General features: G+C 41.8%; 1 protein-coding gene across 2 annotated transcripts in view; it reads left to right on the top strand.

Moving 5' to 3' along the window:
• Positions 1-9,471: 9,471 nt before the first annotated feature.
• HERC3 (HECT and RLD domain containing E3 ubiquitin protein ligase 3) overlaps positions 9,472-27,453 on the top strand; it is a 104,717-nt gene continuing 86,735 nt past the window's right edge. Inside the window, exons 1-3 of one of the 2 annotated variants that reach the window (XM_087826596.1) lie at positions 9,472-9,545; positions 11,838-11,899; positions 19,660-19,914. In XM_087826596.1, coding sequence (XP_087682722.1) covers positions 19,689-19,914 — 226 coding nt within the window. In that variant the 5' untranslated portion in view covers positions 9,472-9,545; positions 11,838-11,899; positions 19,660-19,688. Of the gene's footprint in view, positions 9,546-11,661; positions 11,900-19,659; positions 19,915-27,453 lie in introns of those variants that run through there. The other variant, XM_016203230.2, reaches the window with a different exon arrangement.

Genomic DNA, 27,453 nt, shown 5'->3' with positions numbered 1-27,453 from the left:
ATGTTGACTTAAAATAATAAAAATTATGAATGTTAAGATTCCTTTTACTAATATAAAGGAGTAGACTAGGTTGTATTTGAGGAACTGAGTAATGTGCCCTTGGCTGGGATTGAACCCAAGACCTCTCAATCTGTAGGCCAACACTCTAACCACTAAGCCAGACTGGCTAGGTCTATAATTTGTATGACATACTTATATGATCTGTTTTTCTGGGTCCTCTCCATAGATCTGAGGTTCCTTGCCTTCATGGGGTAAGTATTAATTCAAAAGTGAGTAAACTAAATTTAAATATTTTTCATCTTCTATTGTAGTCAAATCATAAAGAGTACCTGCTCTGTTATAATATCAAGAACAATATAGGTAATGATTTGTCTTTTTCTTTTTATTCTCACCCAAGGACATTTTTTCCATTGCTTTTCAGAGCGAGTAGAAGAGGGGAGGGGGGGGGAGAGAGAGAGAGAGAGAGAGAGAAACATCACTGTGAGAGAGACACATCGATTGGTTGCCCCCCACACATGCCCGGACTGGGGCCAGGCTCGAGCCTGCACCTGAGGAACATGCCTTTGGTTGAGATTGAACCCAGGCCCCTGATTGAACCCAGGACCCTTCAGTCTGCAGGACGATGCTCTAACCACTGAGCAAAACTGGCTAGGTCTGTAATTATTTGTCTTTGAAATGACTAGAATTTCATCAAGATCAAGGATTGTATTAATTTAATCTCATACAGTTTATATGCTTTCTGAGTGAAACTGACATGGAACTATGATTTGACTGATACTATAACAAAAATATCAGGTGGAGGGAGGCATTTTATGAAACAGGTTTGGCTAATCTACATTTGCTTGCAAAGGGATGTCAATGTTGGTTGGAAATATGTGTCCAGGAAGTACAGCTTCCCATATACCTTGACTAAGAATAGACTTTATCAGTTTGGAAATGTCATTCTTTTTGGTCAAGTTCACATTTTAGAAAGAACACACATGGAGCTCTCAGGTGATTCTGGACAAAGATGCCAGATCAGTCAGTCAGTCCTGGCAATCAACCTGGTGATAAATGCTACAGCTAGACTACATGAGAAACCTATTATAGATGCTTTTTGTAGCAACATATTTACTTCTGTACCACAAGCTGTGTGGCTTAAAACAGCAATGTATTATCTCAAGACTCTGGAGGCTGAAGTCTGAAACTAAGGTTGGCAGTTTGGTTTCCTCTGGAGGCTCTGAGGGAAAGTACAGTCTCTATGCCTCTTTCCTTGCTTCTGGTGGTTGGTTGGCATTTCTTGGCTTGTAGACCCACCACTCCAATCTCTGTCACCATCTTTACTTGGCATTTGCCCTGTGTGTTTCTATGTGTTCACATGGCCTTCTTATAAGGACACCAGTTCAATTGTTGAATTTAGGGTCTTCCTAATCCAGCATGACCTCATTTTAATGAAACTAATTATATCTATAAGGACCCTATTTCAAATAAGTCCACATTCTGAAGTTCCAAGTAGACATTAATTGGGAGTTGGGGTGGGGGGTGGAGGGTGGAGGGTGGGTGGTGGTGGAAGTGGTAACTATTTAATCCAATATACCTTTCAAGCCATTGGAAAGTATAGTGGATTATACCTTCCAGGAAGTGGGCAGGTAGTTTTAACTGGTTCTAGGCTGACAGCTATAAAAACCACTTTTAAATTTTATTTATTTAATCAAAAAGGGAACTGAGCAAGAACTTGAATGGAATAGTACAAATCCATCCCTAAAAACTACAAAAGAATTAAAATTATGTGCCTATCTGATGGTTGGTGAGAAGGATATTTTCTTCTGTAAAGCCTAGGACACTGGTACACATAATAAGGTGACTGATGACAAATGTGATTGGACCATAATGGATGTTATAAATCATAACACTAAGTTTTCCTTTTGAGAAATGGACAGTAAAATGCCTTCTTTGGCTACCATTCTATTGCTGGATGACACAAATTCTGACACTCTGTCTGCTTTTTGTTTTGCTGTAGAACTTGGTGAACCAGATCATTGTCATTGGCTGCATATGTGTACTGAAGATTAAAATGATTAACAACAGTTTCAGTTTGTACAGAATTTCCTTTCTGAAACTTTTATTTTTGGCAGGTGTGTGGGAGGACTGGGGGAAACACATGACATCAAATAGAATTTCAGCAAAGGACAAGCAACCCCAATCATACATTTTTATGCATTTAGGTATTTTTTTATGTGAATATTTAGAAACATCTTACCTAGGGCTAATTTTTAGATGCGTGTCCCATGTTTTTTTTTTATTTTACTAGGTTTTTATTTTATTTTATTTTTGTTTATATCCCACATGGTCTAGTCGAGACTTAAGGTGGCTTACAAAATTAAGACAGTAAAACAGATAAAATGAAAACCAAAACAAAACAATCCATTACTGCTAAGGGAGGTTGTGTGTGCAGTTAGCTCCTGCGATCTTTTGTGAGGGAAAACTGGCAATACATCACAAAGCTTTAAGAGTCTGCATTCTGCCTTACCTAGCAATTCCACCTTTAGGAATTTGTCTTAAGGGAATAATCAAGAGTGAGGGCTAATATTTAGCTATGCTCACTATGTGTAGCTTTGTTGCCTTATTGTTTATAATGGCAAAGAATGGAAAAAAATTTAACATGCAATAATGGGGAAATTGCCTAAATTATAGTATACCCATTTTGTGGGTACATGCAATTGCTTAAAATAATGTTGTAGAATGATATTTAATTCTATTGAAGATATTCAATGTATTGCTAAATTCAGAAAGCATAGTGTAAAATATTATGTATAAAATGAGCCCCTTTTAGAAATGAATATACATGCAACGGAAAATGTCAAAATATTAAGAACTAAAAGGGGGTGGTGAAAGAACAGGTAATTTTTCTTTCCTTTTTCCCCTGCTATGTATTTTACACATTTTATATAGTGAATATTATGTTTGTAAAGAGAAACATAAGTTTTTTAAAAAATATATCTACTGATTTCAGAAAGAGAAAGATTAGAAACATCAATGATGAGAGAGTCATTGAACAGCTGCCTCCTGCACGCCTCCTACTGGGGATCGAGTCCACAACCTGGGCATGTGCCCCGACTGGGAATCGAACCCTGATCGCCTGGGTCATAGGTCAATGCTCAACCACTGAGCCATGCTAGCTGGGTCACAAGTTGTTTTTTTTAAGTAGGTAAGAAAATTAGCATAATGGGAAAATGACAAAGGAAAATGAAAATGAACTTTGAAATGAGACTTCTCAAAATGCGTGCAAAAATATTCTGTACAGGTGGGATGTACATTTTATTCTAGGCCTATAATATTCTCGACAATAAAGATTTTTTTAAAAACCAATGAAAAGAGGGAAACAGAATCAGCTATGGTATCTATAAGATAAGACACTATAGTATCTTAAGTATTTTAAGATAAAAACATTTGCTGGTCAACAACTTAAAAGTAAATATAGCCCTGGCTGGTTTTGCCCAGTGGTTAGAGCATCAGCGCTCAGGCTGAAGGGTTTTGAGTTCGAGTCTGGTCAAGGGCACTTGCCTTGGTTGCAGGCGAGCTCCTGGCCCTTGTCGGGGTTCGTGCAGGGGGGCAGGGGCAACCAATCGATGTGTCTCTCCCATGGATGTTTCTCGCTTGCTCTCTTCCACTCTGAAAAGCGATGGAAAAAGTATCCTTGGGGGAGGATTAACAAAAAGTAAAAAAATAAAAGTAAATATAATGGCCGATTTCACTGGCCTTTTACCTACAAGTAGGAAGAAAACGAAACGCTGAAGGCCAATAGAAAGTTAAATACCAGTTAGTTCCCTTTTATATTAAGGGTAGCCATAAAGTTTGGAAACACAAACAACACTATTTTAGTTTTTTACAGATTTATATTAAGTAAATTATGTTACAATACGTATCAACTTTACAGATAGAACCCCCTTGATTACTTACTTTTCTGCATTATGCTAAAGGTTGTGGGTGAAAAAAAAAAGGTCCTATGGAAAATAACTTCCCAGGGTGATCTGATCATAAATTCCTGGCTGGGTAGGTCGCGGTGGGTAGTCTCACCCCAGGCATATAACTTCTTTACCAAAAGGCTTATCTTTGCCTTAAGCCAGCCCTGCCCATTGTTTTTGTGCTTCTAGGTTAGCACACCTTTGGAATGCCCCCTTTCAGACTCCTTCAAACACCTGACCACCCTTTCAGACCCCTCCTTCTAAAGCCTGCAAGAGATCATTGATCCCCACTTGCTTTCTCAAATCTTCATTTATTTTTCCTTACATTCCTTCCTTAATCTCAAATGCAAACTGTTATTCTCTGAAGCACTTTTCTCTGTTGAGATTTTGCTTCCAGACGTATCCTCTGTTTGATTCAAATAAGTTCTTATAAGTTGGGGTGGTGAACACAACACACAATACAGTGTATAGATGATGTGTTGTAGAATTGTGCACCGAAACTTGTATAATTTTGTTAAAAAGTATCACCCCAATAAATTCAATAAAAAGGGAAAAACAAACAAACAAGCTCATAAAAATTCTCTACAAGTTTAGACATCTCTTACATCAAGGTATAGATTTAGTAAAAGTGAGAGGGAGAAGCCAACCAAGGCAACGTAATAGAAAGGCTTCTGCTAGAATTAGAGAAAATGGTGTATTAAGGCACCATCCTCATTGCAACATGAGCTATGCATTGCTACAAGGGACAACACATTTAACATCATATAATGTCATCAAACATATTGTGTATTACAATGTTAAAACAACAAATGATTTATTAGGCATGTTTTTCCAGAATTTATGGCCAACCTATAAAGCTGATATTGTTATATGTATGCCCTTTTGAAACTCCATAGGCTCATTTCAGCTTTTCTATGTTATAATAAAATTCCTTAAGTTTCATTTGACTCAGACTTAATCAAATTTCAAAGAAAGGGTTTATTTATTTATTTATTATGATGATGATTTTATTTTGATAGGAGTAAACTGAAGAATTTGGTCTTTTTGCATTTGGGAGGGTAAAACAACTGCTTGATTTTTGGCAGTTAAAATATGGGCACACTGTGCAGCTTACACAGCAACAGACGTGCTCTTTGCTGCATTCCCCAAGTGCTCATGTCGGTACAGTCATGCTGATAGGTTGGATGCTATTTACAAGAGTATAAGTTTTGGGACCTTGTGAAAAGAGAAAGCTTCATGGAAGATGTCACTTCCTAAAGGCTTAATTGCATCCATTCTTCAGGGACAAACCAATGCTCATGCTAAAGGCTTTCCCAGGAAATGCTCAACCATCCAATCTTATTAACATTAATTAATTTTAACCTATATGATTCTAGTGAGTTTTTTATACTTAAAGTATTTGTGCTTTGTTCAAATGGCTTGAAAGAAAAAAGTGCAAACTTAAACTATGAATAGTTTCAAGAAAAACAAAGGAATAGTCATAGTGGCTGTTAGCTCTTTACAGTCAGTAATGATGTTTCTTGTCCAGCAACACTACATATAGAAGACATTCAATAAATACTTAATGATTATTTTATGGATGGCAATATTGATTTACCACATCTTTTTTCCAAGGTATTTTTCACATTAATAAATTAATGGTGGCTGTTATAGGACAGTTTTCAATAAGCTTAGATCATTTAGCCTGGATATATATATAGGCCTCTTGGATAAACTGTATTAAACAACAAAAAATAGAGAAAAATGTTTTACAACCAGTTTGTCACTTGAGTGTTGATTAGAATGACAAAATGAATATTTTGGGGGTGGTGGTGTGGGAGTAACCAAGAAACACCTTTGTCAATATGTAGCTTTACAGGATGCACACATGTTATCTGTCAAGTAATCAGTGTTTTCCCTTCTTAGAGGTGAAGATACTTATTGAAAAGTGTACCTGAAAGAAGAATGTTGTGGCCAACCTAGTTTTTTTCCCTACAGGTCTGATCTGACATATCAAAGTCTGTCTCTCTCTTTCTTTTTTTTTGGTTAATCCTCTCCCAAGGATATTTTTTCCATTGACTTTTAGAGAGAGTGGAAGGGAGGTGAGAGACAGAAACATCAGTGTGAGAGAGACACTTCGATTGGTTGCCTCCAGCATGTTTGGGGATCGAGCCTGCAACCCAAGTATGTGCCCTTGACCAAAACGGAACCCACGACCCTTCAGCCCTTGGGCCAACACTCTAACCACTGAGCCAAACTGACTAGGGCAGTGCATCTCTTTCTAAGTTTACCAAATGAATGTTTGTCTGCAGGGCAATTAAACACAGAAAACAATCATCATTAAACAGTATTCCTACTGTACTGAAAACACTTTTCAATTTAAAATAGGCACGTGTATTTCAAGAAGTGAGCTGTGAAAAATGGAGCAAATTGGCTTGTTGAGTGGAAGTGCAGTGCCCTGAGAGTCATCCCCTTGTCACTGGGGATTCCTCATCTGCTCCATGCTGGAGCTGGACCACATGATCCCTTCCGCCTGTCAAAGGTTATGGTTAGAACTGATTACACCTTTTATTATTTATTTTTATTTCCCAACATTTAAAAATGTTAACTTTTCAAACACACAAAAAAATTGGAAATAATGAACAGTGAAACCCATCTATCCACCTTGGAGAGTCTATAATTAGCATTTTGCCATACTGGATTTATCACATACCTACCCATTTATACATCCCTCCATCCATCCTTCAATTCATCTTTTAAAATATACATTTCAAAACAAGTTGCAGACATCAGTTCACTTCCTCCTAAATACTTCAGCATGTATAGCATTAATTAGAGCTCAATTTTATTTAGTTATTTTGGTCAAATCTTTTATTTTTAAGATGAATGTTTTTATTTCATAAAATTTATCATGGTTAGCAACTATAAAGTCCTTGGTGTGATTATTTGGTTAATGTTTCCCTTTCCCTTCAAGGTAACAGGAACTGTGTTTTGCTCACCAATGTATACATAAGTCCTGGCATTACAATATAAGGTTAACATATAGTATATTTGTTAGGTAACATATGGGAAGTCAGAAAGAAATGGATGAAAGACAGTACTATAGAAATGGAAATAAAAAGTAAACCATGGCCTCCTCAAAATAGTTCAAGTATTTGCTATTATGACTATTGCTGGTGCTGGGCCATTTAAAGCTATTTTAGTAAATGGAGCAGGACATGTTGCTGAGGAAATTGCCATTTTATGTTGGCTCCATTAAGAAAAGAAAGTACTGAGGATATCTTCGCTAATCATATATGAGTACCTTCCGAGGTTCTGGCTGTTTATTTGGTAAGGAAGCTTATAGGACCCGAGTGTGTAACTTAGACATCACTCCTAGGCCACCTCCATGCTTGAGCCTTTGACAGCCATCCCTTTCAGGATGAAATTTCATTTGAAAAACACCTGAGCCGTGGGCCAGGCATCTCTACCCAAAAGCTGATGGATTACAAACCTCATATTTGAAACATGAAAAAAGAATCTATTTTTCTCCTTCCCAAGTTCCCCCCTTCCTACCTATGACTCCTCTTTGGCTATTCCCCCAGTTCTTTTTGGTGATACCATCTTTAAATTGGGATGATGTCTGTAAACCAAAATGTATTTTAGAATGTAATATGGAGTAAAAAGCATTTACTTGAGAAAAAGGAGCCACCGCCTGGAAGACACAGATTCGGGTAGTAACCTAAATTGTGTTCCACTGAGACAAAGGGGAGGCCACCTTTTATAGAAAGTTTCTGCTGAAGGTCCCCCCCCAAAAAAAAAAAAAAAAAAAAAAATCCCAATTTTATGCAAATGAGATCTCCAAATTGTGCAGTCCCTGATTGGTCGGTATAGCTGCAAAGGAGGGTACAATTTGTGTAGTTCTGATTGGATGAGGCAGGTCTCAATCCATCGGTACGAAGAGGAAACGAGGGTTCCCCTTCCGCGTAGACTCGGGTAAACAAGCGGAGTGTAGCGTGAGAAGCAGTCAGTACGGGGCTCTTCCCGCGGGGGAGCCGTGGGGAGCCCCGGCCAGCGCATGGCTGGTAGACCCTCACTCGTGAAATGTGGGCCTCAGCTGACCATGGGGGGTCACAGTTCACGTCAAATGAATCTTTCCTCTGGGGAATCCCCATGTCTTTGGAAGGGACCTAGATTTTGCGAGGCTGCCGCCCCTCCGGAGCAGAAGGGAATTGTGTCAATCTTGTCCCCAGTGTGCAGATTGAAACTTCACAAGCTGTAATTATTTTCTTAGATAACCTTAGCTACCTGATCACTGAGATTTTGCTTTCTTATCTCGGGAGCATTTGACAAGTTTCCCTAGGTCACTGAGATTTCATATGCCAGCCAACAGCGCTCCTTTCCCGGGATGCACTACTCCTTCAAACTTTTTTTTTTTTTCCCCTGCTCAGCCAATCTATTAGATTCTCCGAGCAGGCGATCGCAACCCTGACCTGATCTGAACATCTCTGTGAAGAATCTGACCTCAAAGGCTCGGGTTCAAACGCCAGGCTACAGGAATTCTTCCATTAGGAAAGGCATTCCTTGGGGTTACAGGAGCGCTTGCCCCGCGTTCCGCTTCTGTTTCCAATGGAAGGCTTGAGGAGGGCCAGCAGACACAAGAGGTAACCTCTGGGAGAAAGTTTTTCTCAGAAGGGTTTCTGTGGGTCAGACAAGGCCCAGGGGAACTCTGAGAAGCATTCTGACCTTGCTTTCAGGAGGAGAGGCACGCTCTGAAATTCAGCGTTTGGAAGGATCAACTTCTATATCCATTTGTGGATTTTTGGCTACATGGTATCTTTCAGATATTAAGATTTCAGCTCTACTCAGTGACTTCTTTTCACGCGCCCCAGCTGCCGCCCGCCAGGCTCCCCCCGAGCGCTCCTCGCTCCTGCAGCATCGCTCCCCTCCTCGGCCTCAGCCCTCCCGAGGGCGGTGGCAGCTCCCGCGCCGCCGCCAACTCCCCCTGCCTCTCCCGCCGCTCAGCTCCGCGTTTCGGCGCCGCGCTCCCTCCAGCCCATCCAGGGCGAGTGAAACAGGAGGCCGCTGCATCGTGGCACAAAACGCTTACTAACTACCCCCCAACTGCTATCCGTTAGCTCCCCCCGCCCCCCCCCCCCCGCCCCAGGCTTGTGGTCACCTCTGCAGAAATAAGACTCGGACCCCAGACCCTAAAAACACCACCGCTGACCCGCCCCGCTCGCTCCCCCGCCAGCGAAAAGCGATTCTATTCCCGCGCCAAGGTTCTGTGTCCTGCAATCGGATCCCGGCCGACGCTCGCCGGCGCCGCGGTCCGCTCGGCTGGCGGCGGGTCCTGTCACTTCAGACGGCCCCCGCCTCCCCCGGGGTGGGCCTCTCCCCGCCTCCCGCCCGCGGACTCGCCGCCGGGTCCTCGGCTCCGCCGCGGCCACCATTGGTGGCGGCCTGCCCCAGAAGGGCGCTCATTGGTCGGATGGGAAGTCATTCACCCGGCGCATTCCGCCACCCGCAGGCTTGCGGGGAAACTTCCTTATTATTGTGACGCCGAAAACGGAGAAAGCCTGAGTCCGGCCGGAGGGACTGTCACAGTCGCAACCCCGAGCGGCGGTTCGGCGCCCCGCCAAGGTGCGCGGGGCGGGAGCCGGGGTTCCAGGGAGGAGGGCACCGCGGGGCTGCAGCCGCGCGGCCGCCGCGTTCCGCGGGGCACGTATGTCAGCGCGCGGCTCCGGGAGCGCAGCTGCGGCTGCGGGGCGCTTCCCTCAACGACCTGGGGATGCGCGCGCGGGGAGGTCGGGGCTGGGCGTCTGCAGTGCCCGCGGGGCGCCCCTCGGCCGCGCCTCCCTGGCGCTCTCGGGCTCTCCTTCGGATCAAAATAGCCCCCGCGCCCGGGAAGGCCGGAAGCTGCGTTAAAACTGGGAGCGCCCCCAACCCCGACTCGGCTGTTCGCAGTCCGGGAGGAATTGCGACGCGGAAAGTCAAAAAGGGGATCCACCCCTTTCTCCGCGCCCGTCCCTATTTAAATTCCGGGGCTCGGGAGGCGCCGCGGCGGCGAGGGGCGCGGACGCCGCCTGGCGAGATGGGAGCGGGCGAGGCCTCGGCGTTTGAGGGAACCCCGGCGGCCGCGAGGACTTTGCGCGGAGGACGCAGGGCTCGGCATCCGGGGTGACAGCGCCCGCGGGGCAGCGGCGCCCGGCACCACCCACCGCGCGGAGGCCGTGCCGGGCTCGTGTGGCCCGAGTCCTCCTGGGCGGAGCCGGGGCGAGGGTGTGTGTGTGTGTGTGTGTGCGCGCGCGTGCGGACCGACACGTGCGCGCGCGAGGTGTGTCCGTGTGTGTGCAGGTAAGGACGCAGACGGGTGCGGGGGTGCCAGGAGCTGGCAGGTCTGGGGTACGTGGCACTTTGAGTCATTCGTGAATGTGTGGCGTGGGAAAACCGGGACGAAGGGCGAGTGTGACCCTGAAACAGATGAGCCGGGGAGTGTGGCAGAGACAGCACGGGCGCGTGGAGCAGCTGTGCGTGGATCTGGGCTGTGTGCGCGGAGGGCCCCGAGGAATACGTATTTGAACTTTGCTTTAGCAGCTCGCTGTTTCGGGCTGTTTTCTGATGACATGTTGCTTTAGCTTTTAAATCAGCCGCATTAGGAAGTGCCTTCAATTCAGAGCGAAGCCTTGCAGGGTTTTGCTTGCATTCGTTACACACGGAATGCTTTAGGAAAGACAATTCAAGAGCTCTTCCATTTTTGTGTGTCTTCTGGCGCTTTCCACAAATAGGAAGCTATCTCTGGAACCTTTCATTTGATGATTTGATAATATCAAGTGAGCTGATTTTTAACTCCGGACTGAGGAGAAAGAAAAATGAAATAAGATGAGATTAACAGTCTTTTTTAAATGAAGTGGCTGGATAGAAAGGGATCTTGTTTTAGTAGGCAGATTCCTGGGCCACTCTCTTTTTGTACTTTACCCTGGGAGAAGGGGAATGGCGTTATACATAAGAAAAGGGGAGTAATATATTTAATCCCGACTTGAAGCAAAATAGATTAATTGCATATCATTGTTTGACCACATTGACCTAGGAACCTTCTGGAGAAAGTGTTCAGAAATCAAGGAGGAAAGTTGGAAATCTCTTTGGAAAAACTACTCTTTTGGCATGAAAAAAAAAAAAGAAACAATTGATTAACATGCAGTTTTTTATTTAGTACGCAGTTGGGTTTTTATTTTTTTAAAAAACAATCTAAAATGTTCCAAATGGTGTGGTTGGAATCATTGGTTATGGCATTTCATTCTGAGTAACAGATTTCTTAAGATTTGCATAATGATTAAAAAAAATCTTAATACACAGAGTTGCACCCCTACTGGAGATACAAGATAGTTTTGCATCAGTTTAAGAAATAAAAGTAATATTCTCCAAAGTGAATGGGATTTTCTACATAAGATAGAAATAAAGTTATGATGATAATATCTTAAAATTACATAGGACTTTTTCTTTTGAGAGACTGAAGGTGCCAGTCAGTTTCATCTTGTTTTGTATGAAACAGGATGTGGTGTTGGAAGGAAGAACAGATACCAGAAAGTCTTCAAAATAAGCTATAATGTGTGTGGTACATGGAAAACATGGAGGAAAATAGACAAAATTTAATCATATTTTCAAAATTTTCTCTTTTTAACCTAAATGGGAGATTTAAAAATAATTTCATTTTTACTTTAGTATCTGCTACAAATGCCAGGAATTTTTAAAGGTGCTATCTATGTCTCTAGTTCACTTTTAGAGATGATATCTTCACAGTTGGTTACAGGTTATTGTTGGTATTTAACCAAACTCCAGTCTTGAGATACAATGTTTGGGGAATATTTGTTTTCAATAACATGAATGTACTTTGTAGAGTTCTGTACTGATGTTTTTTTTTCCTTTAACTTGCAGATCTGCGGGGTGAGGGGTAACCATTCTGGCTCCTAGTCCAAATGCCAAGTGTGTGACCTGTGGTGAGTTACTTAATTTCTCTGAACCTCAGTTTCCTCATCTTGTACATCTTGGAGATAATATCTAACTTACAGAATTGATAAGAGGATTCAACAAGATAATCTATATAAAGAACTCAGGTTAGTACAGCTGCCTAGAGAGGGACCTTAACAAATCCTTAATGACTTTCTTTTGCTGTGATGTAGAGAGGAGAACTGGGTGAGCCCAGGAGGTCGGAGACCTAGTTTTCAGTCTCTTCTTTAACCACTTACTTCTCAGAGGACCGAGGTTACTTGTCCTCAGAAGTCCTCAGCTGCCATTAAAATGAGGTTAGGAATGTAAGTCTCTTGCCTAAAGGTTAGATTAAATGGACTTTTAAGATCTCCTTAATAAGGTGATCTCTTTGATGATATACCTCTGCCCCTTTTAGACATGTTCTACATTTAGAAATAGAACTTGCTAGTGTCAAGGACATGTGCTTTTGTGTGGGAACCAGTAAGTGAACTAGTTTTATTGTAAGTCAGGGTGGACATGGAGGAAAAGTCTGGCTAACTCTGTTGAGGTTGCTTCACTCACCCTTCCTGTCTCTGGCTAGCATAGGTTCTGGTTACCTATAAGTTGGAATCCTGCCTTGGCCACTTAGTTTTCATTTCAGCTACTTATTTACATGTTCTTGGGCGAGTGACCTAACCTTGCTAAGCCTTGAGGTTATTGTAAAGGGCAAATTAAATAATCTGTGTAAAGTTTTTAGCACAGACTCAGATGCACAGTAGGCTTGCAGTAATAGTAGATATTACTTTTTCTTTATTCAACAGCTATTTATTGAGCCCTTACTATGTTCCAGACACTATTCTAGTCTCTAAGAATAATGAACAAAAGAGGCTCAGTCCTTCCTTTCTGGAGCTTACATTCCTCAATTCTAGCCCCAAGAAACACCCCTATTTAATGACAGCTTTGACTGTAAAAGGCATTCTACTTTCAGATCTGCTAAAATGTGGTGAGGGGAGAGTGCATTTTAGAATGGGGGGAATTGTTTTTTGTCACTGCATAGGAACAAAACTGTCAACAAATTTAGATTGTGGGAGTTCTGGTTTTCTCAGACATGGGTTCAGTTCATTAGGCACTTACTAAGCATCTACTGTGCTCCTGCACTATGCTGAAAACTGGAGATAGAAAGGGGAGTAAAACCTGGTCCCCTCCGTGGGGAAGCTCTTAGTGTGAGCATGGACAGGGAATTGGTGGATGAGATCTATGAAGCAGTGATCCTGTGCTTTCTTTTTCTTTCATTGTGAAGTATTTATAAGCATAAAATATTTTATGTAATATATGAGCTAAGAAAGAACAATAAAAGGACAAAAGCAGGACATGAGCTATGTGATTGAAACTCTCTTTGTGCTCCTTCCAGATTGTGCCCTCCATCTCTACTGCCCCCTCTATTTTGTATTGATGTTTTTTTTTTCTTCTTCTTTTTTTCATAGCTTTACCATCACTAATGTTTTTATCTCCAAATACTTGTTATACTTGTGTTTAGACTTTTAAAAATGCATCATAGTCTGAATTCTTCTGTGGCTTTTCCCCCAACACTGTTTTTAAGATTTAGCTACACTGATGCTTATAGATAGAATTCATTTGTTTTTCACTGTTGTACAGTATTCTATGCATGAGCTACAGTTTATTCATTTTATTATGGATTGTTTTTTGTTTAATGTATTTCAAGCAATCCTGAAATGAGTATTCTTGTGTGTGTGTGTGTGTGTGTGTGTATATACATATATATATATATATATATATATATATATATATATATATATATATATATATATATCGGGGCATATGTTCTTGAGTTTCTTACCGCATTGTACAGTAAGATAGCCACTAGCCATACATAAAATTAATTAAAATAGATAAAATTAAAATTTCAGTTCATCGATTGCATTAGCCACATATCAAGTACTTAGGAGCCATGTGTGGCTATTGACTACCTTATTGGAAAGTGCACATATGTAACGTTTGCATCATCACAGAAAGTTCTCAGTTTCCCAGTTTTTCCTGTTTTTCTATCTTCTGTTCTCAGCATAGTGCAGCATTGTAGATACTTGATAAATTAGACAGTGCTGGTCATATGCCTAGGAGTAAAACTACTGTGCTGCAAGGTACTCACATGTTCATCTTCACTAGGTAATATCCACTTGTTATTCCCGAAGTGGTCAATGCCAAGTTATACTCCCACCAGCGGGGTGGAAGAGTCCTGGTTGCTCGGTATCCTTGACTTGGCACTGTCAGACTTTTCAAATCTTGCCAGTCTGGTCAAGTGTCTTTCAAAGACAGCCTGCAGTTATGCAGATGGTGGAGAGATCATTCTTCTAGTTTCATGAATCCCAGCACCAGGTAGTGAAGAAGGTTCTACCTGTATGGAGATCATTAGGGGAGGTGTTGGAATGTTTCCCGGGTTGGCTCCAAGGGTCAGAGGACCAAAGTACAGCTGAAGGAGAAAGAGAAAACAGTGAGCAGTGGATTCCCATTGTTGAAAACTTCTTTCCCATTTCTGTCTATGGTAGTTAAATTTTTGACAATACAGCATGTAATTAGAATGAATCTTCTCTGTTACTGAATTTAATTGTGCATTGAGTTTTGGCTCCAAATTTATTTAAAGCTTGGATTTGAGGAGTGCCTTCAGAGCACTGAAGCCTTGAACATTGCCTTTTCCTGCTGTTGAAAAAGACCCTCCTTTCCCCATACACCGTTCAGGTAAGGGCTTCTAAGCTTATTTGAAAGGAAGCTTATCCCTATTATAAATGGGATTAGAAGTCCTGCCTGAGTGTTACATAGGTTTCAGTAACTTTCAAACAAATGAATAAAAATCAGTTGTTAGACTGCTGTGTGCATAGTTTGATTCATAAGACAAAGTTTAGAAATTGCAGCTTGTCGTTTGTACTAATCTCGCTAGAACTGATACAAAGAGATTTATCTACCCCATTGTTCTCCCCAGAATTTAAAAGAAAAAACATGCAAAAAACCTTTCTCCTCACAATCTCGAATCCCCTTTATGAAAGTTATGGCAGATGGTGGTAGTGCAGGTTTGGCAAAACATAGCTAATGTTAACCACAGAAGAAAGGTGTCACACACCCCATCGCCACCCCCATCCCCACCCTCTTCTGGAAATTATCCTTTATGCTGATGTCTCAGAGAAGAGCACTCGAAGTAGGAGTAACAGTGACTGCAGCAGCTGACATTTATTGGTCATTTATGCCAGGTACCATGTTAAGCCCTCTTTACATGCATTGTGTCATTAGTCCTCACAATTCTGTCTCTTTTCCCCTCTTTAGAGACAGGAAGCATACTGAGAGTGGTAAAATATTTTCCCCAGGGTTTCACAGCTAGCATGTGGTTAATTTAGGGCTTGAACTTTAGTACTTTTGACCCTTAAGCCCTGCTAAGATTATCTTGATCTTTTACCAAAAGTAGATGAGGGGAAGGACTAGGAAAAGTACCAGGTATGATACTGAGGGAACAAAATATCCATCTTTCTTCCTCTTGTTTTGTGATGGGAAAATAAGAGGTAGGAAATGGAAGAGCTGGGACTGAGTTGGCCTGGGGCAGCTGAGGTGGCTGGTGTAAGTGCTGAGCCAGACTGTAGTTCTTTATTTTTCTGCAGTACCTTTCATGATAAAAGATTCTACTCTTCTAGAAGCAAGGGAGAGACAGTGAATGAGAAAAAAATGACTGGAAGGAACCAGGATAGCAAATACCAAGTGATGAAGAACATTGCTTAAACTGGATCTTTAATTCATGGACACCATTACCCACCAGATATGGGGGGTGCCACCAAAGTGTACTTTTAGGTGAAAGCTGTATTAATGGCTGGTTTCTCTTCAATGCACTGAACCTCTGAAAGCTTGATGATTTTCGTACCTCCTGCTGTAGTTTTGGCAAAGTATCATGATGACCTAGATCAGATTTCTTTTTAGGGTTGATAATCCATTCATAGGAATACAGCTTATTTGTGGTTGCCATTTAGTTACTTCTTTTAGTAATTTTTATTCACTGCTTGAAGATTCCATTACTGTAACTCAGGTGGGAAGGATTTTGAACAATAGTCCTATTTGTCTTTTTTCACAAATGGTCCCTATTAGTCAATTAAAGATGAGGCCATACTTTAGGCTGCTTACACAAGCTTGCAGTTGTCTAAAGCACTCAAGAGTGTAGCCGATCCTCAAGGACTGACTCATGCTAAACAAATTTATGAGAAGCTGATAGATCCAGGATGCTGAATTAATAATGAGAAGTAGAAATGCCAACAGGCCTGGGATACTTTGGCCAGCTGGTCATGGTGTTCTTTCTGCGTAGTAGGATCTGCTTTAGAAACAAGTTATTTAAGGTTGCTTAATTAATCATGGAATCTAAGCAAGGCAAGTGGCTAGGTGAATTTAGTGACTAATTGTAGTATTTAAGTTCTATGCTTAGGCGGCATTTTAAATAGCAAAATTACCAACAAAAATATAAAAATATGATAAATATGGCACTAAATAGACTGTGAAGAGACCTTTTTTCTTTTTTTTGTTAATCCTCACTGGAGGATATTTTTTTCATTGATTTTTGAGAGAGAGTGGAAGGGAGGGGGAGAGATAGAGAGAGAAATATCAATGTGAGAGAGACATATTGATTGGTTGCCTTGGCCTGCCCCCTGACTGGGGCTGGGGATTAAGCCTGCAACTCAGGTACGTGCGCTTGACTGGAATTGAATCTGCAACCCTTCATTTTGCAGGCCGATGCTCTAACCACTGAACCAAACCAGCTAGGGTGAAAAGACCACTTTTGAGAGTTGAAACAAGAAGGCAGGGCATCTTCTTCTTTGACTTCAGCTGGGAACATGTGCATAGGGTGATTTCAAATTTTTCACCTCTTTGCACATGTCTGGGAATGATTGCAAAAATACTCCAGGCCTTGATTTTGGGGTTACAAAGAAATTTTAGTGAGTAGGCAAATTCACAAGTATGAAATTGCAAATAATGAACAACAACTGTACTTAGGGATAGTGAAGGTGGTAGTGCTGGACATTTTTGTTTAGTATGAATAAAGCTGCTGTGAGCATTGCTTATAGATTTATTTTTCTTATTGACTTTTAGAGAGAGAGGAAGGGAGACAGACAGAGAAAGAAAAATCGATGTGAGAGACACATCGACTGGTCACCTCCTGCATGTGCCCTGACTGGTGATCGAACCTGAGACCTTTTGGTGTATAGGACAACGCCCCAACCAACTGAGCCACACCTGGCCAGGGCTGTTTATAGAGTTTTGTGTAGACATACAATCATAGCTTCTTGATACCATATTTTTAGACATGTACTTGGCTGGTTAAGGGGATGGCTTAATGGTACTGCTGCCTAATCTCATCCATTAGCTCCTAATTCTGACTAGTTTCACTTTTAGAGGCAAACTTTATTTTCAGGTTTCCAGGACATCTTGTATACTGACTATAGTTTAGTCATTCTGCAAGTATTTTTTGTGGTTTTGCTCCTGTAGATGACATGTAAATCTACCTGGGTGGCATTGTAGTCTACTGAGTAAGAGTGTGTACATTGGCATCGGGCTTATGATTCATAGCCTGGCTCTGGCTCCTTCTGGCTGTGTGACCTTAGGTATGCTTGTTAATCTCTCTTAGCATTGCTTTATCTGAAAATGAGGCTAAAAGTAGTACTTATGGCACAGGGTTGGTGTGAAGATGAAATGAGATAGTGATATAAAATGCTTATTAGCACAGTGACTGATGTATAGTAACCACTATGATGTTGCTTACTTAACTATGGTAGGAGAGATAAGACATAGTCATGAAACACTGAAAATTAAGGAAGATGCTAGTGTGGATACAGCAGTTTAGCAAATTGGGAAAATAAAATTATGAAAATATTATGTGATCTTGCTGGTCTTTTAAAATGTATATATCTTTCCCCTCAACACCCCCACCATCTCATTTTATCTTATCTCCCTTGCAGTTAACTCAAAGAATAACACTGAAGATTTTTTGTTTGTTTGTTTTTAAGTTCTAGACAGGGGATAAAAATCATAAGTAGCAGCAGAACTTTCTGGTTAAGACAGCAAGTTGAGTTTTAGTTTTATTTATTTTTTTTATTTTTCATGCCTTTCCTGAAAGAATTCAAAGAGTGAGTCGAATAGCATTACCATAGGTAATTAAAGAATGTTCCATTGTATAGAAATAACACATTTTGCTTATTCATTCATCAGTTGATAGGCATTGAGTTATTGCTACCTTTTTGTCATATGAATAATGCTGTTTGAACATTTGTGTACAAGTTTTCGTGTGTATGTATGCTTGTAATTCTATTTTTTCCTATTTAAATTTTTAAAAATTTACTTTTCTATTACAGTTGACATACAATACTATATTAGTTTCAGGTGTACAACAAAGTGATTAGATATTTATACCTTAAAAAGTGATCACCCTGTTAAGTCTAGTGTCCACCTGGTAGCATACATAGTTATTAAAACATTATTGCCTATATTCCCTATGCTGTACTTTACATCCCTGTGACCATTTTTATAACTGGAAATTTGTACATTTTAATCCCTTTCACCTTTTTTGCCCATCCCCCCAACACCTCTTCCATCTGGGGACCATCAATTTATTCTCTGTATTTATGAGTTTGTTTCTGTTTTGTTTATTCGTTTATTTTATCATATGGTATTTGTCTTTTCCCTGTTCGTTTACCGTTGTCTTGGATATATCGCTAGCAGTGAAAATTGCTGGATCATATGGTAACTCTATGTTTAGCCATTTTAGGAACCACCAGGCTTTTTCAAAGCACCTGTGCTATTTTACATTCCCATCGGCAGTGTAGGAGGGCTCCACTTACTCCACCTCCTTACCAACACTTGTTATTATCTGTGCTTTTTGATTATACCCATTCTAGTGGGTGTGAACTGATAGGGAGGTGAAATTTTGTTTTTGTTTGTATGAAAGGGAAGCATGCATTTTTAAAAGTAGTAAAACTTTGGGCTACAGTCAGCAGTAATCAATTAGCCAAAAGTTCATTGAAACTGGCTAGATTGAAGAGGTATATATTATACTGTGGTCTCTCTTTAAGGCAATTAAAATCTGACTGAGGAGTTAAGTTATAAGATACAGAGAAAGTTTTTAATCAGGGCAATATAGTGGATGTGTCAGAGGGATGGAGGCTCACGGTGGCTGGAATGGTCTCCAGAGGCTCTTGGGTAGGAAATGAAGCTTGACTCAGATCCAGAAGGATGTGTAAGAGGAAATGGCAGAGAAGTAACATTTTTTTTCCATTTCTCAGTTTCAAGTGGTGAATTACTTCCAAGCTAACAATAGGTTACCTAAAGGAGTTAAAAAATTTTTTTAAATTATATAAGTAGAAAACTCAAAGGAAAAGTGCAACGAGAAAGGACAAGGTGAAGTCATGAGGGTAATTTCAAAGCTGTTATTACTATGACTTGCAAAGATTGTTTTAGCAAGGCTCCTGCACTCAAGAGTTCCTCCTCAGTGATCTGAATACCATATCCTGTTTTCACAATTCATTTACATAAACAAAATTTGTTTAGAAATCTTTAAACTCTTACCAAAACACAAAAATAGCATTATTATTATAACATGACAACTTTCAACACTATTAATAAGTATTCTTTTGAGATGCAAGTTATCTGAGGAATATTAGAGGTTATTTAAAAAAATTGATTACATTTATTACTCAGTGTGATTTCCTCTGACCTATTTTTTAAAACCTTTTTTTACAAAACTCTTTTCTAGGCTACATGATTCCCTGAAGGATAAGAACAATGTTATGTTGGGGATATTGGTCTCTGGGCCAACCTGGAATCAGCACTAACCTACAAGGGATTGTGGCGGAGCCACAGGTGTGCGGATTTATAACAGACAGAAGTGTGAAGGAAGTGGCCTGTGGAGGAAACCACTCCGTGTTCCTGCTGGAGGATGGGGAGGTTTACACGTGTGGTTTGAACACCAAGGGGCAGCTGGGCCACGAGAGGGAAGGAAATAAGCCAGGTGAGTGCACCTTGTCTGCCTTGATGACTGGTGAGAAAGGCTGGAGAACGGGGCAGTGTCGGTGGAAGATTTCCTCAGTAAGTGTTTATCTTTCAGGGAGGCTCTTTGAATGGTGCAGGATCCCCGTCTGTTCGGAACTGTTGTGTCTAATTCAAGCCTTTTGATGGAAAACCAGACTTTTTTTTTTTATTAGACAACATATGTTGTGTCCGTTACCAGGGGAGGGAATTGACTAGTTAGAGAAATAGACTTTTCTCCTGTAATTGAATGCTAAGACATTGTGATTGTTTTGTGAAGAGGTAATCCTCAGACAATTGATATTAGAAGCATTTTCCCCTAAGTTTTCCTCCTAAATGCCTATTCATTTGTTTATTTCTGCAACATGCTTTTGTTAAGCAGTTTGTGCTAAATACTGTGCTTGGTGTTGTGAGTAGAAAGGGAATGAGATAGTGATGACTTGGCTCCAGGGAACCTGTGTGGAAAAATGTGTGAGATAAGTTGAAGAACTTGCTGGGGGCAATAAGGGAGAGGGATTCATTCCACCTTTGGAGGTCAAGTGGGAAGCAGGAGTAGGACTTCAGCAAATGTGTGTGTATGTTTATGAATGTGGTAGGAACACCAACCTTACTGTGTGTATGTTTATGAATGTGGTAGGAACACCAACCTTACTGCCCAGTGGTAAAGGCATGGGTGTGCTGGTGCAGTCCTTGTTCAGGGAATGTTGAATAGTGTGGTGAGACTGTTGATGGAGGTGAAGTGAGAGAGGAGAAGCTGGAAAGGTAGAGGGCTAATTAGATTCCTTAAGTTTTAGGGTCTTTTATTTATTGATAGTAGGTGCTGTGTGTATTTAATGTCCGTTGGTTTAAGTTCTTTTTCTCCCATGTTTTTTGTCTAAAGGACCTAAGTTTGACCTCAGTATGTATATATATAGCGTAGATCTATCTATGAGGTACTTTCTTAGTCTTGGATTTTAGCTACATTTGGAGTAGTGGTCATGATACTTAAATGAGCCTCCTTTTGGTGAGAAATGGTAAGGTAGCGTCTTAAATTGTGACCATGCTGTATTTGTCATGCTAGCATGGCATTGTCATTTTTTTGTTACTTGCTGACTTTTTTATTTAATTCAAATCAAATCAAGATTCTGAAGCTTCATTAAAGGACAGTCTTGCTGTTTTTTTCTAGATGATTTTACCCTTTTGTGTTTATTTAGGCAAGTCATTTTGGTGTCAGGGTGAGCTAATTTCTTCTGTGACTCCGTCTCCCTTTTTTCTCATATTTATTCCCTCCCATAGCAAGTGGCTGCATTCCATAGTTCCCTTGCCCAAATATCAGTTTTAACTTATCTGTTTTTATGTTGACCACTGGGTAAAGGGCTGCAGGGCTGGTCTTAGGTCGAATTATGAAGTATGTGAAGTGTGATTTGTGGTCTTTTCCCCCATTCTTTGCCTCCAGGTTCCCTCTTGGGAACCCTCCCTGCCACATCCCACCAGGCCTGCGCACCTGTAGCAATACCCAGTGTTCTAATCAGGGGTTTCTGGACCTGTGGCCCTTGGACTCTTGGGATTTCAAGGAAGTGGCTTGTAGCATGGTCCATATGTACACCTTTATATATACAATATACCTGATACTACAGGTTTTCAAATGTGAATAGATGGTAGTTTTCACTAAAATAAAAATTCAGTTAACAGTGTCATCAATTCATAAATTGAGTTAGTAAATCCTATTCATTATGTTTTACCAGTTAATATACAAAATATAATATTAGAACTATTACGGTGGTGGCAGGAAGGTTTTTTCCTTTTTTAAAAAAATATATCTTTATTGATTTCAGAGAGGAAGGGAGAGGGAGAGAAAGAGAAACAATGATGAGAGAGTCATCACTGATTGGCTGCCTCCTTCACGTCCCTTACTGGGGACCCAGCTCGCAACCTGGCATGTGCCCTGACCGAGAATCGAACCGCAGTCTTCTTGATCTAGGTTGATGCTCAACTGCTGAGCCACACCCAGCTGGGTGGTTTTTTACTTTTTTTTTTCTTCTTTTTAAATTTATCCTTATTGTTGAAAGTATTACAGGTCTACCATTTCCCCCTGCAATTGACCCACTCCACTTCGCTCCCACCCCCTCCCCAGGCCTTCACCCTGTTGACTGTGTCCATGGGTTATGCATATATGCATATAACTTCTTTGGTTAATCTCTTCTCACCCTCCACCCCCCTTCCCTCTTTCCTCTGAAATATGATCGTCTGTTGCATGTCAATGTCTCTGGATCTATTTAGTTCATCAGATTCTTTTGTTCATTAGCTTCTTCTTAAAGAACACCCTTCAACATTTCCTGTAGTGCTGGTCTGGTGGTGATGAACTCCTTTAGCTTTTTCTTATCTGTGAAGCTCTTTATTTGACCTTCAGTTCTAAATGATAGCTTTGCTGGGTAGAGCAGTCTTGGTTGTAGTTCCATGTTTTTCATCACTTTGAATATTTCTTGCCACTCCCTTCTGGCCTGCAAAGTTTCTGTTGAGAAATCAGCTGACAGTGGTATGGGTGCTCCCTTGTAGGTAACTAATTGCTTTTCCCTTGCTGCTTTTAAGATTCTCTCTTTGTCTTTAACCTTTGGCATTTTAATTATGATGTGTCTTGCTGTGGGCCTCTTTGGGTTCCTCTTGTTTGGGACCCTCTGTGCTTCCTGGACTTGAAAGTCGATTTCTTTCCCCAGGTATGGGAAGTTTTCTGTAATTATTTTTTCAAATAGGTTTTCAATTCCTTGGTCTCTTTCTGCCTCTTCTGGCACCCCAATAATACGAATGTTGGGCCTCTTGAAGTTGTCCCAGAGGCTCCTTATACTATTTTCATATTTCTGGATTCTTTTTTCTTTTTGCTCTCTGGTTGGGTGTTTTTTGTTTCCTCATGTTCCAAATTGCTCATTTGATTCTCAGTGTCCTCTACTCTACTGTTGATTCCCTGTAAATTATTCTTCATTTCAGTTCGTGTAGCCTTCATTTCAAATTGGTACTTTATTATGTTATCGATTTTCTCAGTTATTTCCCTAACCATCTGCTTAAACATCCTTATAACTAAAATTCTGAACTCTCTATCTGTTAGCTTGCTTGGATCTATTTCATTTAGTTCCTCTTCTAGAGATTTCTTGTGTTCTTTCCTTTGTGACATGTTTCTTTGCCTCCGCATTTTGGCTGCTTCCAGGTGTTTGTTTCTGTGTATTAGATAGAACTGCTGTGTCTCCTGGAATATGTAGAATGGCTTTGTGTAGTAGGTGTCCTGTAGGGTCCAGTGGCTCAGCCTCCCCAGTCACCTGAGCTGGGCCTTCTAGGTGCTCCCCTGTGTGGGCTGTGTGCACTGTCCTGTTGTAGTTGAGCCTTGGTTGCTGTTGGCGTCACTGGGAGGAATTGAACCCCAGGCCAATCAGCTGAGAGGACCAGCTGCAACTACAGCCAAAGAGCTGCTGTGCTGGAGACACCACAGGATTTACTTCAGTGGAGCTTTGGTTCACCAGGTATGCCCCTTGAGTGTGTCACTTGTGGCTGTGGTGGGGTTGTAATCCAGCGTGGTCGGGTTTGACCACCAGGTGCACTGTCTCTGGGGCCTCCCGGGAGGTGCAAAGTCAGCCTCTGCCAGTGCCTTGCCCAGGGCCACCCAGCATGAGCTACACAGCAAACCGTAGTTGGCTGTTACTTGTGCTGGGCTTGGAGGTGTCCAGGAGAGGACACGCTATGAGCCAATGCAGGCTGACGCTAGTGCCAGGCCTTGGGCCACTTATCAAGCCGTATGGGGTCCGCTGCTGCTTGTTTGAGAGATTTAGGAAAGTCCTAAGCATGAGGCTTGAGAGGCCACTTGCACAGAAAAGCCCCTGGAAATGGCCTGAATGAGCTGCAGGTGGGGGGGCGGGGCCAAAGGTGGGAGTCAGGTGCTGGCGATTCAAACATGGCGCGTGCCTGCCAGCTCTGTGCAGGGAGGACTCCCCAAAGGAGCAGTGGCCTCTGCCAGCCCTTCTGCCTGGGAGGAAGCTGCCCTCCACCTCTCCCCCGGATCTCAGGCAGGTTAGTTCCTCCCCGAGTGTCCCAGGTTCCTTTCCAGCTGCTGCTCGGCGCTGGGCTCAGAGGGAGTGTGTCCGAGTGAGTCCGTGCCGGGCCCTTTAGAGGAGCAGCTGGGACCCCCTCAGCCTCTTCCTCCCTCAGCGACAGTCCCTGCTGGTTTCACTGTTCAGAGTTGTGGGGACGTCTCTTCCCGGCCCTGGAGCCCTGGGCTGGGGGCCTGCTGTGGGGCTGGGACCCCTCCCTCCTCCGGGAAAACTCCGCCGCCGAGATTCCCTCCCGGGTTTCAACCGTGGCACCGGGTGTGGGCCTGCGGCCGCTTCTCTGCGATTCAGCCCGGATCCGCCCGCGTCTCCACCCCTCCTGCCGGTCTCGGTGCTTCTTCAGCTCCCTGGTTGTGGGGCTCTGTTCAGCCAGGTTTCAAGAGGCTCTGAGTGATGGTGGTTCTGTGTTTTAGTTTTAATTTTGATGTGGTTGTGGGAGGCGGCGGGTGCAGCTGTTACCTACGCCGCCATCTTGTTTCTCTGGTTTTTTACTTTTAAAAATGGTTTTCATATTAGAAGAAATTAAAAACCGAGGTCTTTTTTCCTTTCCTCCTGTTAAAACTCACCTGTGTCTTATATTAAACTCCCATTCTTGCTCTGTTTCCCCAGGTGAGAGCCAGTGTCTAACAACTAATGCTTACAGAGGTGTCAGTGGCAGGTCACAGCCAAACATCAGGTTCCTTCCTTTGGGAATGTCTACATTTCATCAGGACTTAGAGACCCTTTAGGTCCACTTCACACCAATGATCCTTGAAGGACTTATATTCGCCCTGGCCAGCCTTTGAAGAGATTATTTTGAGGACCAGGAGATATTTCCATTAATCCTGCAGAGATAATATGGTTAGGGTGAACTTTGGAGTCAGACAAACCTAGTGGAGGCACTACCATGCTCTGATTCTGTACTTCAGAGCCTTAATTCCCTGTCTTGTAAAAAGAGACTTCCTATTTTAGTGCAGCACTTGAAGTAGATTCAAATGATAAAGAAGACTCCGCAAAACTAACTGTAGCCTGTGAAGTTTGCTCTCCTGTCTGTTTTCTCTGTGAATTGTGCCTTTTGTCAGGCAGCGTCCCTGCAGAGCTGGTAGCTCAGGATGCCTCGTTGCACACCTTTGTCTTAGAACCCAGGGTGAGAAGATTCAACTTGGAGTGGCAGGTGAGAAAGGAAACAAAATCCTTGTAGTCCCACAGTGGCAAAGATCTGTGGAAGGCACCATGGTGAACACATCTGAGTGCAATCTGACATCCTACCAGTGGAGCCTCCTGACACAGCTCCATGGAGCTAGTGGTGGGTGGTTCATGGGACTCTGGGAGTGAGGAGCAGCCACTCTGCTTCTGCCTGTGTGTTGGGTCAGGCCAGTGCTCTTTGTAGGCAAGGCTGAGTGATTGCAACAGACTTGAGCTAGAGGTGTGCCAAGAAGGCTTTTGGATTCAACCATGGAATCTAGCCGATGTTTATAATCTAAATTTGAAATAAACAAGGTTGTAGTGTAAATTACAATAGATTACAGAAATTTCTGTTGTTGGTTAAGCTTGTCTGTTAATTATAAACTCCATAGCAGCTGTGGAATAGTTCCTCTTTGAGTGGAAAGATTATGTGGGTGGGTACCTCCCTCTCTTCTTTTAACTTTTTCATTAGTAGGTGTGTTCTAAATCTGGGTACCATTTGGGTTTATTTTTAATGAGTGGGAAAAGAGAATGAGCTTGTTTTCTGTATTTGCTTATTGAGAACTGTGACCTGGAGAGCTGCTAGGCATGTAGGGGAAGCTAGTGACAGACAGACCCTGTTTCAGGTAACCTGTGCTGGCCCTCGCCCACAGGAATGCTTTCCCCAGGTAACCACTGTGGTATTTGGGGAGGGAGCTTGGTAGAAGGCCACCTCCCCAGAGGACATGTTTCTGGGGATAGTGGGCAAGTCTGAGATTTCAAGGTGACATCATTGCCCAGACCAAACGACTTTGCAGTATGAAGGATTAAAAAGAGTAAGGGGAAGGAAAGGTGGAAGGTGGTGATGTAGGCAATGTACCAGGACAAAATTCTTCTATTCAAAATGTATCTTGAGTCTGTCCTGCTAACCATCACATATCAGTTTATACTGATATTTTATACTTTGTGTCTAACTGGCACAGTTGCAAGGTATAAAAATTCATTTTTTGGAGGCATCCTGTACCTGTGACAGAGCAGTGATTCAGAACACTCCACAGTACTTGTATGGGTTTCTTCTTTTTCTTCTCCTTGAGAACATCTGAACAGTTTCCAATTCCTTTTATTGCTCCTGAGACTACTGTGCTTTCCTTGTACTCTCATTTCTCTCCTCAGTACTGCCCTTATGTGACCAACCTAACCTATGTGGAGGGGAGAGGGCGTTCAAGGACACATCCAATACTGAAATTCCTCGTTATGCAGGCACATATATTTTTCCAGTGTGTCAGGCAGCTTAGGGTTCTAGCTTAGGTGTGTCCATGACTCATTCATTTGTGCTTCAGCCAAGGGCAAAGATGCCTGTGATTCCCAGAAACATTTTTCATGGGCAGAATGCCAAACCCCATTTAAACTCAATGTCCAGTTTTCAAAAAGAAGTGCTGGATTATAACTGTCTTGCATATCCTTCTCCCGCGTGACTTTTCTCCCCTTTATGCTCTCCTGTCTGTTGTGATATCAACCTTATCTCCACCCTCCAAAATCAGGGATTGTTTCAGTGATTAGGACATGGTATGAGTATTCCTAATTTCCTTGTGTTTTTGCTCATGAATTCATCTGATAATTTCCTAAGACATATACTTAACAAAGCTGCATTATAGGAAGACTTGTGTGCCCCCTCTTTTTTAATAAAGTAAGCAAACAAAACATGATTTTTTTCCCCCTAAATGATGACATTTTATAAGTAAAGTGATTCATCTAGAACTGAATATGAAGCAAATCTTGAAATATTTTATTAAACTAAAATAGGAACTGGTTGCCTATAGTGAAAATTGAAAAAAATTACCTCAGTTTACTGTGCTGCTCTTATTCCCACCCAGCCACATTGTCAACATTACTTTTCAGCTAAATGGACAGTTTTTCTTTCCCAATATTTACTCTGATTTCCCATATTGGGATTAGCATAAACTAATTCTTGTTTTATTAGGGCTGTCTGAATTATTGTAAACCTCTTCTAACCTTTCTATCTTGAGTAGACAACTATGTTAGGTGCAGTTATTTAGTTTAATCTAATTTGACTATGTTAAATTTTTAAAATTCTGCATAGATATCCCAGGAAGTCTTTTCATAGCAAACCCCAAGGGTAACAATTTATAAGCAGACTCTAACATTTCTGTGCAACCCTGTTGGATTCGTATCTATGATTGGTTCCTTTTACTTTCTCCTGAGTTAGTGTCTTGCTTTCTTGCAGGTAATTTAATCCAGTTCATATTCACATTTTGTATTCTGTCTAAGCATTTCCATAATGCCCATCA

The sequence above is a fragment of the Miniopterus natalensis genome, chromosome 1 (assembly GCF_054644295.1).
Source record: "Miniopterus natalensis isolate mMinNat1 chromosome 1, mMinNat1.hap1, whole genome shotgun sequence".
Classification (NCBI taxonomy): domain Eukaryota; kingdom Metazoa; phylum Chordata; class Mammalia; order Chiroptera; family Miniopteridae; genus Miniopterus; species Miniopterus natalensis.
The sequence above is the reverse complement of the archived record's forward strand: the minus strand, read 5'-3'. Positions and strand labels throughout refer to the sequence as shown.